This window comes from Physeter macrocephalus, chromosome 7 (genome assembly GCF_002837175.3).
Source record: "Physeter macrocephalus isolate SW-GA chromosome 7, ASM283717v5, whole genome shotgun sequence".
NCBI classification, from domain to species: domain Eukaryota; kingdom Metazoa; phylum Chordata; class Mammalia; order Artiodactyla; family Physeteridae; genus Physeter; species Physeter macrocephalus.
In genome coordinates, this window is record NC_041220.1 from 101,525,688 (window position 1) to 101,543,631 (window position 17,944).

General features: G+C 35.6%; 1 protein-coding gene across 3 annotated transcripts in view; it reads left to right on the plus strand.

Annotated features, from left to right (window-relative positions):
• The window catches only part of FBXL5 (F-box and leucine rich repeat protein 5), a 54,639-nt gene that overhangs the window by 2,213 nt on the left and 34,482 nt on the right, over window positions 1–17,944 (plus strand). For all 3 annotated transcript variants that reach the window (XM_024119363.3, XM_024119361.2, XM_028492126.2), the window contains exons 2-6: window positions 7,654–7,869; window positions 10,399–10,494; window positions 11,853–12,039; window positions 13,987–14,169; window positions 16,548–16,673. In XM_024119363.3, the coding sequence (XP_023975131.1) occupies window positions 7,654–7,869; window positions 10,399–10,494; window positions 11,853–12,039; window positions 13,987–14,169; window positions 16,548–16,673 (808 nt within the window). The remainder of the gene's footprint in view (window positions 1–7,653; window positions 7,870–10,398; window positions 10,495–11,852; window positions 12,040–13,986; window positions 14,170–16,547; window positions 16,674–17,944) is intronic.

Genomic DNA, 17,944 nt, shown 5'->3' on the forward strand with positions numbered 1-17,944 from the left:
TGTTATGGAAATTTTGGTGCATGTGTACATTTTTCTAGGAGGTTTGTGGCTTTCAGGTTTCCAAATGATTGTGACCCTCCAAAAATGGTTAAGAATCACGACTTTATCTAGCTACGTGTTAGACTAACCAGCGTATTTAAAAAATTGAAGAAGTCAGTCACTAATGTTGTGTGTCATCACCTGGTGATTGAGAACGTTAGAACAAATTTTGAAAATACAGTGCCCTTTTTAAAAACAATATTTGAGTCAAATAAGATTCTTTTTGGTAGTTAAATGTCCCCTTTTGAAATAACTAGGAAAGCATTTTCAATTTGACATAGCAGAAGTTAAAATTATCATTAATTTTGAGTTAATTAGATGTAGTTAATGAGATTGTTGTATACATTCATCAGGAAGATTAAAAATTCCAATTTTCTGAACTGTGGATCCAGAGACCAAGGTGATTTAGGGGAACGAAAAACTGCATAGGAATTATACATCCGGATTTCTTCTTGATACTGATAGTTAATTGCTCTCCTAGGATGCACTTTGGGAGCTAAAGGGGAAAAAAGTATTTTATAATGGCTAAATTGTCTTAAAGGAGTATATGTTTTTATTCATTTGGCATCTCAACTTTTTAAAAAAAATTATTTTATTTTATTTATTTTTGGCAGCGTAGGGTCTTCATTGCTGCACGCGGGCTTTCTCTAGTTGCCGCGAGCAGGGGCTACTCTTCGTTGTGGTGCACGGGCTTCTCATTGCAGTGGCTTCTCTCGTTGTGGAGCACGGACTCTAGGCATGTGGCTTCAGTAGTTGTGGCACACGGGCTCAGTAGTTGTGGCTCACGGAGTCTAGAGCGCAGTCTCAGTAGTTGTGCACGGGCTTAGTTGCTCCACGGCATGTGGGATCTTCCTGGACCGGGGCTTGAACCCGTGTCCCCTGCATTGGCAGGCAGATTCTTAACCACTGCGTCACCAGGGAAGCCCTCAACTTTTGCCTTTACCATGTTTTGCCTGTACAGACCAAGGGTATCCAGCCCAAACAGCATATAGTAAAACTTTACAAAATGAGAAGTAGTTTTTGTACTTAAACAAAAAAGGTACAAAATATGTTATTTCATCCTATTCTGTATGTTGGCTCTGAATGCCCAGTAATTATAAAGAAGTCAGTTTTATTTTGAATATTGACTTTTGAAGTACAATATATTTTAGAAGCATCCATTTATTTATTAGTAACAACAATTATTTATGTGCTTAGACTAGTTTATTTAGAATAATTTATTCTGAAGTTGTGGGCCATTTTAAATATTGCTGTATTATATCTAATTTAATACTTTGCTCATGGGTTTCCTTTTACATTTATAAAAGGTTTTATGGCAAGATTTTTCACTGTTGTTATCCAGACAGCAGTCCTTTTAGGTACGTAAAGGCAGAGATATGTCTGTTTTATAGCTGGGGATTTGTAGGCCTAGATTAGTTAGACCGAGTTTTACATAAGCAGTTAGTGATAGATCCAGATGGAAACCCAAGTCAGGATCATGATTCCCAGTTTAATTTTCTTCGTATAAAACCAGAGTAGTGTCTGAAAAAATTTTCTGGTGACAGTCTGTTATGAAATGTTTCTGCTAATTCACTGACCTTCCAAATTAGGATGATTTTAGGCAATATTTACATTGGATCACATCCTTTTTTCCAGTTTATTCCAATTCCTCAGTTTTTCCTCTAATCCTCAAAACTTGACAACATTAATTCTGCCAGTGAGCATGGAGTTTCTACTGTCACTTGGCCCTGTAGTAGCTTGTATTGGCCTCGCGAAATGTAGTTCCTGTTCTTTAGGAGATTACAGTCTAACATTTGTGCTAGGATGGAAATCCAAATGCCCAATGGTGGGAGCAAAGGGAGGTATTTGATCAGCTCTACATTAAAGTGTCAGGAGTGGGCTTATAGTCTCTTTGAACTGATTTCTGAGAACAAGGTAGGTGATGATTGTAAAGATGTGCATAGTACAGAGCTTTCCAGACTTTACAATAAGCCAGCTATAAAAAAATTCAAGTGGTGGAGGCTTTATGGAGTGCCCAAGTTTTTCAGGTAATGATATTACCTGAAGTGCCATCTACTTTATCATTTTATAAAGATAGGACATTTAATGAGCAAAGCCATAGGGAGAAAATAAGCTCAGAATAATTCAAATAGATTATTTTTTAAAAATTGAATGAGTATAGCTTTATGAAGAATTCATTTAGTTTTCCTCGATCTTCTGTATCTGCATACCTGTAAAAACTGTTATTGACTGGCATTGGGAAGATTGATTTATTGGAGAGAATACATTTTGAATTGAGAGCTAAGGAGAGGAAGGAAAAGGGAATTTAATGAGTTCTTACTACATGCTTACTTACTTTTAATCCTCACAAGAGCCCTGTGAGACGAGTATTATCCCTTATTTAAAGATGAGGAAACAGACTTAGTGGTTAAGTAACTTACTCAACTCGTAATTAGGGGAGCCCGAATTTTTAACGTTTAGAATTTGTTTCTTTTCTGAAGCACATGTTTTTTGCATTACCTTACTGGTTCTGCTATTTACTACTAGCTATATGATTTTACGCAGAACATTTCACCTGTGGATCATAGGTTTTTCTATCTGTAAGTTAGTTTGAGCAGATAGTTATTAAGGTTTCTTCACTGAGTGTAAATCTCCCTTGATTAAATGAAAGCATTGTCTGGCCGAGGAGAGAAAAAGTAAAAACTTATTTGGGGTAGTAGTATTTGAGTTTTTGTTATGCTGTTTTTCATATCTGTTTCTGAACTTAATGTCTAGTCTTTAAGTGACACACAACTTCAAATCAGTTTGAAGCCAGGCTGTAAGTTGTAGAATGTCTGAGACAGAAAATCAGTTTTTAAAAATTCTTTACATGATACTCCCTTTTTTCTTTTTTTTATAAATTTATTTATTTAGTTTTGGCTGCGTTGGGTCTTCATTGCTGTGCGCGGGCTTTCTCTAGTTGTGGCGAGTGGTGGCTTCTCTTGTTGCGGAGCAAGGGCTTTAGAGCGCAGGCTCAGTAGTTGTGGCACACAGGCTCAGTTGCTCCACCGCATGTGGGATCTTCCCGGGCCAGAGCTCGAACCCGTGTCCCCTGCATTGGCAGGTGGATTCCTAACCACCGTGCCACCAGGTAAGTCCCAGAAAGTCAGTTATAAATTCTTTTAAAATATGGGAGATACCATGTTACTGATTGTTACTATTTATTGATTATGTGTATCCTGTTCTATGTAGGTTCCTTGTTCAATCTGCTAGGCATCAGAGGATACACGCTTATAGGTCACTTAGGAACTTTTATAATCCTATGCAGAACAGTGTTTTTCAAAGTGTGTTCTGTGACCCATTAGTGGGTCATTGAATCGATTTTGTGGGTCAGAGATCGTATTAAAAAAATGAGGGGCTTCCCTGGTCGTCCATTGGTTAAGACATGGGCTTTCACTGCCGTGGACCTGGGATCGATCCCTGGTCAGGGAACTAAGATCCCACAAGCCGTGTGGTGCAGCAAAAAAAAAAGTGGAAAAGTAAATGATAGAGTATATCACAGATTCAGGAGGGAAATACTGTTTCCTGAAATTTGTTTGAAGTGTTTGTGATGTGTGTGTCTGGATCGTGTTGTATTTCATACTCAAGGTCATGGTTAAACATGTTTGAAAAAACACTTCTTCGGGGCAGCATTTCTCAACTGCAGCACTGTTGACATTTTGGGCCCGACAGTTCTTTGTTGTAGGGGCTGCTGTCCCGGGCGTTGTAGAATGTTTAGTCCGTCCCTGCCATTTACCTGCTAAGATGGCAGTAGTTCTTCTGCAGTCTCTAAACCTTGTCCGTTAGTTCCCGGGGGGCAAAATCGAACCCCTGGAGAGAACTAATACTTTAGAGCAAGCATTCTTTCTGACAATTTACTCTGTTGGCTCTGAAGAGATAGCTTTATGATTAGGACTAACATTGCATCTTGTGGAAGGTAAGTAGGTTTTATAGTCATAGAGACTTGACCTCTGTTTTGTTGTCTACCAGTTGTATGGTTTTGGGTAAGTTATTTTCTCTGAGGTTCAGGGTTTTCACCTATAAAATGGGAATTATAACATCTACTTCCTAGGATTGTTGTTAAGAATTAAATAATATCTAAAAATATTTAGTGTAGTACCTAGCATGCTGTAGGCCTCAGTATGTCCCATATATCATTAGGCTCTAGGTTTATTTTTTTTCTCAATCAAGTCTATGATTGAATAACTTTCTAGAGGTAAACAATTTAAAAAAATGATTCATATACACAAATTTTTTATTTTTTTAAAGCAGGTGTTGGGGGTAGGAGTTTATTAATTTATTTATTTTTGCTGTGTTGGGTCTTCGTTTCTGTGCGAGGGCTTTCTCTAGTTGTGGCAAGCGGGGGCCACTCTTCATCGCGGTGCGCGGGCCTCTCACTATCGTGGCCTCTCTTGTTGCAGAGCCCAGGCTCCAGACGCGCAGGCTCAGTAGTTGTGGCTCACGGGCCTAGTTGCTCTGTGGCATGTGGGATCCTCCCAGACTAGGGCTTGAACCTGTGTCCCCTGCATTAGCAGGCAGATTCTCAACCACTGCGCCACCAGGGAAGCCCCACAAATTTTTTAAAAGTTAAACTGTATATGCTCAGGTTATTCTTTTCACTGCTAAATTTACTGACTTCAGGTACCAGGTTAAAAACAGTTGCTCTTTTCAAGTGGAGAAAAACTGACTTGGGTAGGATAAGGACTTCTAATGATAATTTTGTTTGGGTTAAATATAGGAATAACAGAAAAACCTAAGTAGGCTTATATATGTTATATTCCGTGTTCTTTAAATATATTAACTTATTAAATCATGATAAGAACCCTATTAGGTAGTTAATATTATTAGCCTTATTTTACAGATGAAGAAATTGAGTGAGGTACGTAGCAACTTAGTGACTTGATGGCAGAGATGGATTCACACCTAAGCAGTCTGGCTCCAGAGTCAGCGCTTTTAACCACTCTGTGGGATTAACTCTATGCATAATGGAGAGTCCCTTTGTCTAATTTGGTTCTCAGTCTGTAGCATAAACCTGGTCTTTACCTTAGCTTGTTATTAAATCTGAAGGATTTTCTAATAGTCCAGTGAGACTGTATGCAAAACTTCCTGGATGTCTTTTACGATGTTATTTTCCACAACTCACGTGAGGACATTATTTAGTTTTTTGCCATCCTTTTTGTTTTTAAAAAATTTTATAGCCATTATTAATGCTTTCATTTGATTTACCTCTTATTTCTACTTACTTATTTTTAATTTTTTTAAAAAAATACAATGGCACATGATAGTATTTGTTGAGATTAGCCACTAGTGAATTTTGTTGTGATTTTTTGTAGCATTTCTAAGGATAAAACCTACAACCTTGGTTTAACCAAATCTGTCCTGTCTGTTATTTTTGTATGGCTCAGGAACTAAGAATGGTTTTTACATATTTACGTAGTTGGAAAAAGTAAAATGAATAATATTTTATGACATGTGGAAGTTACATAAAATTTAAATTTTAGTGTCTATAAATAAAATTTATTGGAATATGGCCACAGTCATTCATAATGACTACTTTTGTGCTACAACAACTGAATTAAATAGTTGCTACAGATAGTATACCTCACAAAACTTAATATATCTGACCCTTTACAGGAAAAGGTTGCTAACCCCTGTTGTATTGGGTTGGCCAAAAAATTTGTTTGGGTTTTTCCATAACATCTTATGGAAAAACCGGAACAAACTTTTTGGCCAACCCATAGATAATTTATTTATTGTGGTTACTGTTCGTTGTCTTATTTCACTAGATTGTAAACTCTGTAAAGGCAGAGATGTCTGTTTTGTTCACTGAGGTATCCCAAGTACCAGAAACAGTGCCTGGCTTATAATAACTGCTCATTAAATATTTGAATAGGGTAAAAAAACCCCATGAATTTATAAAAATGAATGATTAATTTTCAAAGTAATGCTAGCTAATATTTATTAAGCACCAGTTCATTTAAATCTCACAGCAACCATGTGAAGTACAGGCGGTTTTATTATTATTATTATTATTATTATTATTATTTTTTTTTTTGGGGTACGCGGGCCTCTCACTGTTGTGGCCTCTCCCGTTGCGGAGCACAGGCTCCGGACGCACAGGCTCAGCGGCCATGGCTCACGGGTGCAGCCGCTCCACGGCATGTGGGATCTTCCCGGACTGGGACACGAACCCGTGTCCCCTGCATCGGCAGGTGGATTCTCAACCACTGCGCCACCAGGGAAGCCCGTGGCGGTTTTATTATTCCCATTTAACACCAAGAAGAAACTAAGACATTGAAGGAGAAAAGTAGCTTACCCAGGGTTACACAGCTAAATAAATGGTAGAACTGGAGCCTAATCCTAGAGAATCTGGCTCTAGGTCTGGTTTTCTGTAAATGACTCTTATAGCCAATCCATCTGCCTTTTACAGTAGATCATTGGTTAAATTATATAGTGGAATAGTCTTGCTTTAGGAGTTTGTCATCTTTTCTAATGCTTTGTCATGAGCTGACAGTTCTGCCCAGAACAGGCAATTAAGACACCTTAGACTCTTCTCCATTTTAGGAATACTAGATCAGACTTTACAGAACAAGTCTAGGAAGTATGGTGTTTGTAGCTTCTTTTTCTCCATTTACTGTCTGTTGTTTTTAACCTAATCAGATTTTCTCTCTTAAAATGAATTTTGAAACTGGAATTGACATAATAGAAGATAGATTTAATATGACAGTGGAGGTAATAGAAGGTTTGAATATTACTTTGAACTTCATCTTGAATCGAGTTTCCCGATAATATATATGCTTTGAACACAAGAATTTAACTTGACATTAAATGTAAAAAAATAAAATTATATCAGAATAGTCATTTTCTCTTGTTGAATAGTAGAATCAAAGAAGATGACAGTGTATATATTTCTTTATATTTTCATTGATTTTTATCTTTCCTTCAAGTGCATTTACTTTTTCATGCCCCGATGTACAAGTTTTTCACATTGTACTATTGCAGTGCTTCCACTCTAGGAAGTACATGATCCTTGTATAAACTGCTAAGTGTCCCCCCCCCCCAAAAAAAAATTAGTTCTTCTAAAATTATCTAATAATGTTCTAATAGCTCAGTAAATGTTTTCTGAACAGGTCAGACTCATCTTGATATTAAAGTTTAAACAAATTATAATAGAAAATTTTTGAATTTTTTACATTGTAAAAGTAGTATAATAGCATAAAGAACATTTGAACAAAGAAAAAAGTGCATCACATTATCCTAACACAGCTCTTTTAATGTTTATATGTAACTTTATGGAGTATCTGTATTTAGTATGTGCACAGAGTAATGGAATTTTAGGTTTCGAGGGAGTCTGGTTTAATCTTTTTTATTTAAAGAAACTGTTTTGTTGGTGCATACATCCTTTCCTTCAGAATTCAAACCAACATCTTCCTGGCCTGGGGCACTTTTTATTATACCATTATAACTTGTTTTTTATGAATTTCCTTTCCTACTTTAACAAAGTATAAGGGAGGTATTTTGATATGTACAAAACTAAGTAGGAATGCATTTGAGTATTTCCTATTGGTGCATATTTGCATATATTTATTATGCCTTTCTTTTTAAATTTTTATTCAGCTTTCTAAAACCAACTTTTCCAACAACAATGATTTCCGTGCTCTTCTGCAGTCTCTGTATGCTACTTTTAAGGAGTTCAAAATGCATGAGCAGATTGAAAACGAATACATTATTGGTTTGCTTCAACAACGCAGCCAGACCATTTATAATGTGCATTCTGACAATAAACTCTCTGAGATGCTTAGCCTCTTTGAAAAGGGTCTGAAGAATGTTAAGGTGAGTTGCAAAAATGGATATTTATCACAGCTTGTGCCATCTTCTGTCATTGGCAAAATTTGTTAGCATTTTATAGTAAATGATGTTACTATAGTATAGTAAATGTATGCTAAAGAAAAAAAAATTACTCTGACGCTTGTTAAAGACGGTAAGGAAGACTATATTCAAGGGATTACTGCAGTGGGGTTTTGCAGTAGGGGAGAGAGATTGGGTTGAATTCTTATAGCCAGGGAGCAGGGGTGAGGGTCAGGAAAATTACTAAGAGGAAACATCAAGGCTGGGAGATTCTTGCTAGACTGACTCTTGCTTCCTTTTGCTGAAGGCAGACCAAGGTGACAAGATATTAAGGGTGGATAGATATTGAGGGTTATCAAATGCCAAGGGTGGTAGTAGTGGGGTTGATAGACTGATTCAGGATGATTTTGGTAAAACTGGACTAAGTGGGCCAAGGACAGAGCTCAAGGTCAGGGCCTGGCTGAGAAGACTCAGTGGATCCTGACTCAGGTTTGATGAGAATCTTTATCAGTTACCTCTTTGTTACTATATGTAAAATTCTTTCATGAATGCTGCTCTCGAAATCTTAAAGGTGTTTTTGTAAATTGATATTTCAATTACTGTAAAAATTTTGCTTTCTGATAACATTTGCTGAACTCTTAAAAGAAATCTGTAGTAAATGCAGTTATTGGTGACTAAAGGTAGAATTGTTACTTAGAATGAATAGGGCCATAGGGGTGGTTACAAAGAATAATTTTTAACTGTATGACATAAAATTAAAGTTTTTTGGGTGTAGTTTAGGATAATGGTGTAGAGAAATTTCCCTATTAATTATATTTACTTATTATAGGAAATTTGATCTTCATTTGTTCCCCTTTTGGCTTGGTGAAACATAGACTTAAGTTGTAACTCTGTCAAACCACCATGCACCTTTCGTTGATAGATTTGTGTTCTAGAAAGACTGTTCTTAAGAAGGGAAGAGGATGGATTGAAGGGAAAAAAAGACTCAAGCAGGAAGATTGTTATAAAAAATTATTGTAATAGTCTCTAGAAGAATACACAGTAGCTATTTGGTGGGGAGGTAGAAGATTGGGTAGGGCTAGGGTACTGGGAGGGAAGATGGTATAGGAAGATTTATTTTTTATTGAATACTCCTTTGTACTGTTTGAATTTTTTATCATGTTCATGTATTACCTATTCAATAAAATGATTAAGATCAGAACTGAAGTAGTGACTAGTGGAGACAGAAGGGAAGGGACAGACTTGAGAGTAATGTAGGACATAAAATTGATAGAAGGTAGTGTTGGATATACAGGAAGGAGGAAAGGAGAAAGAGAAAGGAAATAAGAGTGAGAATTGAGCTTGACTTTCTAGGGAATATAGCAGAGGCTAAAAAGATCCATTATGGGCAGGTTGGGTTTGAACTGCTTGTGCAGTCCAGGTGGGCATTTATAAGTAGGAAGCGGCATTAGCTGGGCTTCAAGGTTGGAAGGGTAATTTGGTTTGGAAAAGCAAATTTGATAATTATCAGCATGTAAGTAGAAATGGAAGCCACTTGGGCATGCTTAAGGAAAATATGTAAAATCCTAAGAGAATAGGACATTGGATAGACTATTGGGAAGCAGTTTAATAAATTAGTTCAAAAAGGAGGAGACTAGAGAGGACTCAGCAGGGTTAAGATATTCCCACATTTTAAAAGTTTCATTATTTTGTAAATTTTCCATATGTACTAAGTTGAGAGGGCTGATACAGAAGTGATGGATAAGTTACAGGGAGATGTGACCATAGTTCATATGGGGAAGAACTTTTTAGCTGTTGTGCAGAGTTAGAATGATTTACCTCCAGGTACGGTGAGCTCCTTGCCTTTAGAAGTGTATATGGTCTTCTTCAGGATAATGTAACAGGTATTCTAAATTGTTTATTAGAGGATACACTAGATGACCTTAAAGGGATTCTGTAATGATATAGTCCAATAGGGTCTTATGAACTGCTCAGAGGTATATTATTAGGAAAACGGACACATTGAAATTGTATAAATATATGCATTAGAAATCAGTAGAAGTTTTGAGCAAATACTTGCTATCTTTAGACTTTTTATGACATTTTTAAAAAGAAATATGAGATCACATTACTAAAGGAATTCAAGGTTCTTTTTTTTTTTTGCGCAGTACGCGGGCCTCTCACTGTTGCGGCCTCTCCCATTGCGGAGCACAGGCTCCGGACACGCAGGCTCAGCGGCCATGGCTCACGGGCCCAGCATGTGGGATCTTCCCGGACCGGGGCACAAACCCGTGTCCCCCTGCATCGGCAGGCAGACTCTCAACCACTGCATCACCAGGGAAGCCCTCAAGGTTCTTTTAAGAGAAGTTTTGAGGCCATCTTTTATACTTAGAAAAGTACAGAGACCATTTTGCTATTTGTTAGTCTAATTTTTTACATTTCAAGTTACATTTCACACCGACTTTCTAGGATCAGATACAGTATAAATTATGAAGTGAAATTTTTATAGAATACAGTTTTTTTGTTTGTTTCTAGAATGAATATGAGCAGTTAAATTATGCAAAACAGCTGAAAGAGAGACTGGAGGCTTTTACAAGAGATTTTCTTCCTCACATGAAAGAGGAAGAGGAGGTAAGCATAATTTTTCCTGTTTGTGATTTTGCTTTATAAAATTGGAGAAATGTTATTTTTCCTTTGAGTCTTCAAAATAATACATAGGAAGATGAACCTCTAGATCATTTTAGAAAATGAAGAAAAACCCAAGGAAAAAAAGCATTAATTTTGTTTCCTTAGAGAGTTTGTTGCTTTTCATTGACTGAGGGATTGATTTAATTCATTTACTCAAAAAATATTTATTTTCTTATTATGTGGATGGCACTGTATTGAATGTTTACTTTTTATGCTACCCTAATGTCTTTTCTGAACCTTTAGAAGATTCTTTAAACTTTTTAATGTTTTCTGTATTTCCATGCTAAGTTTAAAGAATTTTTAGTGTTCTTTTTTTAGTAGTGGATTTTAGTGATTAAATGGTGGTGTTAAACTTATCAGTCTTATACCTAGTGCACATGTATTAGGATATCCCTGAATGGATGAGCAAAACATTTTCTCATTCTCTTCTTTCTCTAAAGTGGGATGAGTATCAGGGTAAGGAATAGAGAAAATATTTTATGAGCAACTGGATTCTTGTTCAGCTGTAAATCAGTTATTATAGTGATTCTCACTATAAAAAGGCTTCATCTTATAATCAGATGGCCATTTAAAAAAAATCTACTTTTAAGGCCTTTCCAGACCAATTAAATCAGGTGGGAGATAGATATTGACATGGATATATTTTAAAGGTTCCCCAAGTCATTGTAATATGCAAATATGCAACCAGCATTGAAACCACTGAGTTACTAGAGCAGTGTTTCTTAACCTGTGATGCACATCAAAATTATCTATGGAACAAAGAAAAAAAAAAAAAAGCCCTTGGCTCCACCTCTAAAGATTCTAATTCTGTCAGTTGGAGGTTGGGACTAAGCATCTGTTTCAAAGAAGAAATCTCCTAGATAATATTGAATAGTTGAAGGTATCAGTAGAGCTCTGACTTTTATGGTTGGCAGTACACTGGGTACGGTTCTCATATGATTTAGAGGCCGTGTTTGGGTAGAGGTCAGTTGTTGTAGTAGCAGAAAGCAGTTACCTGACCTAAATGTCTCACCATAGGAGAGTGATTTAGAGTGTATGATAAGCTCTGTACAGGAGGACCTTCTGGTTTGGATGCTTTTAAATTGTTTTGAGATTGAGTGGAGAAGCCATAGAAAGAAGGATCTTGGTGGTGGTATTCTTTGCAATTTTTGGGTAAACTAACTTGGTGGTAACAACTAAATTTTTATGTTTTCCAAATATGTGGTCATAATACTACACTTGAGCCATTAATACTTTAAAAGATGTAGAGTAAAACAAAACTAATTAAGCATATTTCCTTATGAGTATTTTGTTTAATTTAGGTTTTTCAGCCCATGTTAATGGAATATTTTACCTATGAAGAGCTTAAGGATATTAAAAAGAAAGTGATTGCACAACACTGCTCTCAGAAGGATACTGCAGAACTCCTTAGAGGTCTTAGCCTATGGAATCAAGCTGAGGAGCGACAGAAGTTTTTTAAATATTCTGTGGATGAAAAGTCAGATAAAGGTGAGAGTCATATGTTTAGATAGCTAGCGATTTATTCGTTCCAAGGCCATTTACTTCTTGTTGATAAGACCTATATATTTTGTTTGAAGAATAATTTAGGCCATTTGTTTTCAAGTATAGTAAATTTAATTGAGGACAGTAGTTTCTATCTTAGAATTTAGTATTGTCTATGATAATTTAACAGCTCATATACTTGGGCAATGTGCAGTATAGTGTTTCTTGAAGGAGTTTATATAGATATAATAATAATGATAATTTTGATTAGTGGTGAATAACTATCAATATTATTTATATATAAATATATAATGATATTTAATAATGTTTTATTATTAATAATTATTATTTTGGCCAATTAAAATTATTGAAAACTACCATATACAGAGCACTTTTGCAGTGTCATCCAATTTTCTGAGCTGCACTGACCATAGTGGCTGTGTTTATCCTTCCTTGTTTTTTCTTTTTTTTTAAAAATCAGTTTTCAAAATCATTTAATGCTTATAGTTTTATCTCTACCCTTTCTCATTCTCTTAGCTTATATCCAGGAATACACAGGGGAGTGAGTATGAGAGGCATAGTTTTTCTATGTATAGTCACTTTGAGAAAACAAATGACAAATGTAAATAAAATCTCTGCTTTTTTTATTGATAGACTACTTTCTCATTTTTATTCTTTCTTTTGTTTGATAGCTTTGGCTTTTAAAACATCATTATATAAAATTATTGGCATCCTGAGGCTAGTAAAAATTCCTTTGCTTTTGCTAGATGAGAAATAGCAATGACATTCCTGTTAAAATTGCTTGAAAGTGTTTGAAATTGGTCCTTTTTTCTTATTTTTATTTAATAAAGTAGGTGAGATGCATGTTGGAACAAAATTGTTTTTATAGGTTAAGCTATAATTAAACCCATAGAGCTTGTGTGTTTCACTCTGAAATGCAGCTTGTGCTTTAGACATCAAGTCAGGACCTGTTGTATCTGGTTTAATTTTAATTGTAACATGGGACTTAAAAGCGTCACACTTACTATATTGAATTTTCCCACTCCTTCAAAGTAAATTATAGCTGTATTATGTTTAAAATACTTGCCATTTGTAAAGGGTTAGGTTAAAGTAATTGGATCGTAGCATTTCTATATTTAAGTTGCTTTGTGAAGACAAATCAAATATATAAGGTACTCAGATTCTTTTTAGTACATTAATGATGAAACTTTTATATTTTATATTCTTTATTGTACACCTCATTTGCAGTTTTCCTTTGGAAAGTTGCTGCTGAAATAACCCATTATAGGAAACTGGATATCCAATGACTGTTTTCTATAATAGCTGCTGACAAAAGAGTCCTGATAAATGTATACCAGCATTAGAAATATTTACATTATATTGTCTCAGCTGTCTCATAAATAGGATAAGGTTGAGGCACCTAAACGTTACAGAGGTCAGATTTCAGAGTTCTTACATGAAACGTGAAAATCAAAGAGGGAACACAAGGAAGATGCTGACAGGAGTTGTAATGCATGAATGGAAAGCGTTGTGAGATTTGTGTGCATCATTAAAAATGCCCTGGATTTCTCATTATCTGACCGACGACTCTACACTTGCTGACTTAAAGCTGTATAACCTGTTGGGTTCCTTTTTCAAATGATGCTTCTTATGCTACAAAGTGAGTATTGTTTTTTCTGCGACGCCTTTGTAAGAGGAAGTAAATCCTGTGTTCATTATTGTAGCTCCCACTGATGAAGTATGATTTGGACCACGATAGTTTAACCCTACAGGTTCTTAACAAGTTTAACATCTCCATGTTACCTCTAATCCATGTTATTTCCTTTTCACATCTTGCAAGCAGGAAGGAGTGGACTTTAGGCACTGGATTTTATTTATAGAAATGTGATTGTTATTTCTTACTGCATTTGCTCTTAGAGCCTTTAATGTTAAAGGTTTTCTTTTTTATTTCAGAAGCGGAAGTGTCAGAACAATCCACAGGTATAACTCATCTTCCTCCTGAGGTAATGCTGTCAATTTTCAGTTATCTTAATCCTCAAGAATTATGTCGATGCAGTCAAGTAAGCACTAAATGGTCTCAGCTGGCAAAAACTGGATCACTTTGGAAACATCTTTACCCTGTTCATTGGGCCAGAGGTAGGTAAATGGGATGCTTAGTTTGTTTTAAAAATACTTCAATCTGTTTTTTTTTTTTTTTTTAGGTATATACTCATAGACATTAATAAGCAAGGCCAGGGAGGGAAACTCTGAAAGGTTGACTAAAAATAGGTTTCATAGTTAGATTATATGTCTTTGTATACATTTTTAAAAAGCTAACAATTCTGAAGTATTCATGAGTGAATTACGTGATGTGTGCAATTTCCTTTCAAATAATTAGGAAAAAATAGTTGGGGATGGAATGAAAAATAATTGGCAAAATGTTGATAATTGTTTTTTTTAAATAAATTTTATTTATTTTTGGCTGCGTTGGGTCTTCGTTGCTGCTTGCGGGCTTTCTCTACATGTGGCAAACGGGCTACTCTTCATTGTGGTGCATGGGCTTCTCATTGCAGTGGCTTCTCATTGCAGTGGCTTCTGTTGTTGTGGAGCACGGGCTCTAGGCGCACGGGCTTCAGTAGTTGTGGCTTGCGGGCTCTAGAGCGCAGGCTCAGTAGTTGTGGCGCACGGGCTTAGTTGCTCCATGGCATGTGGGATCTTCCTGGACCAGAGCTCGAACCCGTGTCCCCTGCATTGGCAGGCAGATTCTTAACCACTGTGCCACCAGGGAAGCCCCAGTAATTGTGAAGATAGGTGATGAGTACATAGGTGTTCATTTTGCTACTTGTTTAATGCTGCTTATTCCTACTTTTGACTATATTTGTAATTTTCCATAACAAAACATTAAAAATAAAATTAATAGGTTGTCAGAACAGCTTTAAATAATTAGATGAGTATTTTAAAAATACAAAATAAATTAATTCTATAAAATTTAAAGATGAGGCACTGTTACGTTTCCCTTTTGATAGTAGCTCAAGATAACTAAATGTATTTTTGTCTTTAGCATATTTTTTGTTAGTAATGCCTCATTCTATAAATTACAATTTCATATTAGTTAATTTCATTGTGGTAAGTTAGTTTTACATGTGAACAATTAAAGAAAATTTTGCTTTCATGAGCATATAATGCAGTCATGGGATAAATACAACTAATATGGCATATATTCTTCTGTCACTGAATTAAAACAGTTTTTCTAGGTGAGTACCTCAAATTTCACATAAATGTTTTTTTCGTTTTTTATAATTTGTCACTTTGACATGGAAATATATATTTTTTACATAATTAAAGTGTGAGTCTGATTTAAAAATAGTTTTATTTTTTATATCAATATGTAGCACTTTTAAATAAGCTTTTGTTAGATATATAATATTTTTTGCATGAAACTATTTGGAGTATTGGGTAGACTTATATGATCCAAATGATTAGAATTATTATTTTTATGTGGAATAATTTTTCTTATTGTAGGATAATATATTAAGTGAGAAGTCAGATAAGGCAAGTATGGATATATCACATACTTTTTTATTAGCTGTATTTTTGATTATGAAGATTTCCTTATTAGGTAGTAATACATAATTAGGTACTGTTTGATATAAAGATCAAATATGATAATGCTGTGCTAGATTTCTGTGAAGTTAACCAGATATTAAATATGCTGCTTTTTTTCCTGTTTTTAATATGCTTAAACAAAAAGTTCCAATAAAAATGGTTTTAATTTAATTTATTTATGGTATTTGTTTCCTGTGATTCTTGATCACAATTGATTTGACCCCCTGCAGGGCATGTTTTGAAATGCCTGTGGAGGCATTTTTGTCCCATCTTGGAGTATTACACTGGCATCCAGGGGGCAGAGGCCAAGGTACTGCTGAACACCCTGCAATGCACAGAGAAGCACTCCACAACAAAGAATTACCCAGCCCAGAATATCAATGGTGTTAAGGTTGAGGAGCCCTCACTTAGATTCAGTGTTAGGAATTCGATAAATTAATTCTGCATTGTCTTGCACTTCACAATCACGTAATTTAATCGCAGCGTATTCTCCAGGATCTTTAAATTTATGGTTTAGCTTTACCTTAATCTTTCCCTTTTTCTGTTCCCACCTACTTCTGAATTGCTAATTCACTACTGAACAGAAAGTCTTGCTTCCTATTGTTTATTAGCAATTGTCTTAATGGGGGTATTGCTGGAGCCAGTGTGAAGCCACAGTAGGGAAAAAGGTTAGGTTGTTTTCAGTGATTTCTGAAATTTCATGTTAAGACTGTTGATAATTATTTTTCATAGTTTTTTGGTATGTCTGAAATTGAATTCTGTGCTTATTTAAATGTAATTTTTTAAACCACAATTGTTTCTAACAATAGATGGCTCATTGTGTATGGCTCACATATTTTTTGTGTGCAGACATTTTTGTTATAAATAGGTTATTTTTTTGTAATGGTAGCCGATCTAATCTTATTTTGTTCCTTTTGTTTGTTGAGTAGGTGACTGGTATAGTGGTCCTGCAACTGAACTTGATACTGAACCTGATGAGGAATGGGTGAAAAATAGAAAAGATGAAAGTCGTGCTTTTCAGGAGTGGGATGAAGATGCCGATATAGATGAATCTGGTAAGCTATGTCTGGAATTAAAATTGTTACATGGTGCTTTAATAATTACTGTTATATTTAACAAGTACTTAGGTGCTAGGATTTATGTATTTTGTGTTTTCTAAAAAAACTGGTGTTTTTAAGCCTACTACTTTTTAAACTTTTACGGAATAGTAAGCGTATTTAAAATTCTGTTTAAAGTAATTTTTAAATGTGTATAGGCTTGTTTCCCATATTTTTGTGTGTGTTAAAAAAACTGGTGTTTTTAAGCCTACTACTTTTTAAACTTTTACGGAATAGTAAGCGTATTTAAAATTCTGTTTAAAGTAATTTTTAAATGTGTGTAGGCTTGTTTCCCATATTTTTTTGTGTGTGTGTGGTTTTAAGGGGATTTTTAAAAAAAGATTAATTAATTTATTTATTTTTGGCTATGTTGGGTCTTCGTTTCTGTGCGAGGGCTTTCTCTAGTTGCGGCGAGCGGGGGCCACTCTTCATCACGGTGCGCGGGCCTCTCACCGTTGCGGCCTCTATTGTTGCGGAGCACAAGCTCCAGACGTGCAGGCTCAGTAATTGTGGCTCACGGGCCTAGTTGCTCCGCGGCATGTGGGATCCTCCCAGACCAGGGCTCAAACCTGTGTCCCCTGCATTGGCAGGCAGATTCTCAACCACTGCGCCACCAGGGAAGCCCTCCCATATGTTTTTATATTTATTTAAGCGCTTTAAAAAAATCAGAAAATTATGGCTGTTTTCCTTATTGAAATAATACACATTCATTATAGTGCTATGCAGTTTACAGTGTGTTTTTAGGGCCACTTCATTTGATCAGCTCAGTAGTATATATTGAGTCATCTGTGGCCCAGAGGAAGAAGGAGCATAAAGCTGTTCAACCTGTTTATTAATTTGTACAGTCATGCCACTTGCCTCACATGGTGGCTATAGAATTAAGAAGTAATATATATGAAAATTCTTTGTAAATGGTAAGGGATTATATAAACTAAGCACCGTGGGAGAATTCAAGGGTGACGAAGAACGGGAGAATTTCGAATACATGATTTTTTTTTTTTGAATATATGATTCTTAATCAAGGTACGTATTGGAAAATGCTGTAATAGAGGTGCAGAAAGTTGCTCTTTGGGAATATGGAGGAGAAAGACACAAATTTTATCTTAGATGTTACTTTAGATAATGATTTTTTTTTTTTTTTTTTTTTTTTTTTTGTGGTATGCGGGCCTTCCTCTGCTGCGGCCTCTCCCGTTGCGGAGCACAGGCTCCGGACGCGCAGGCTCAGCAGC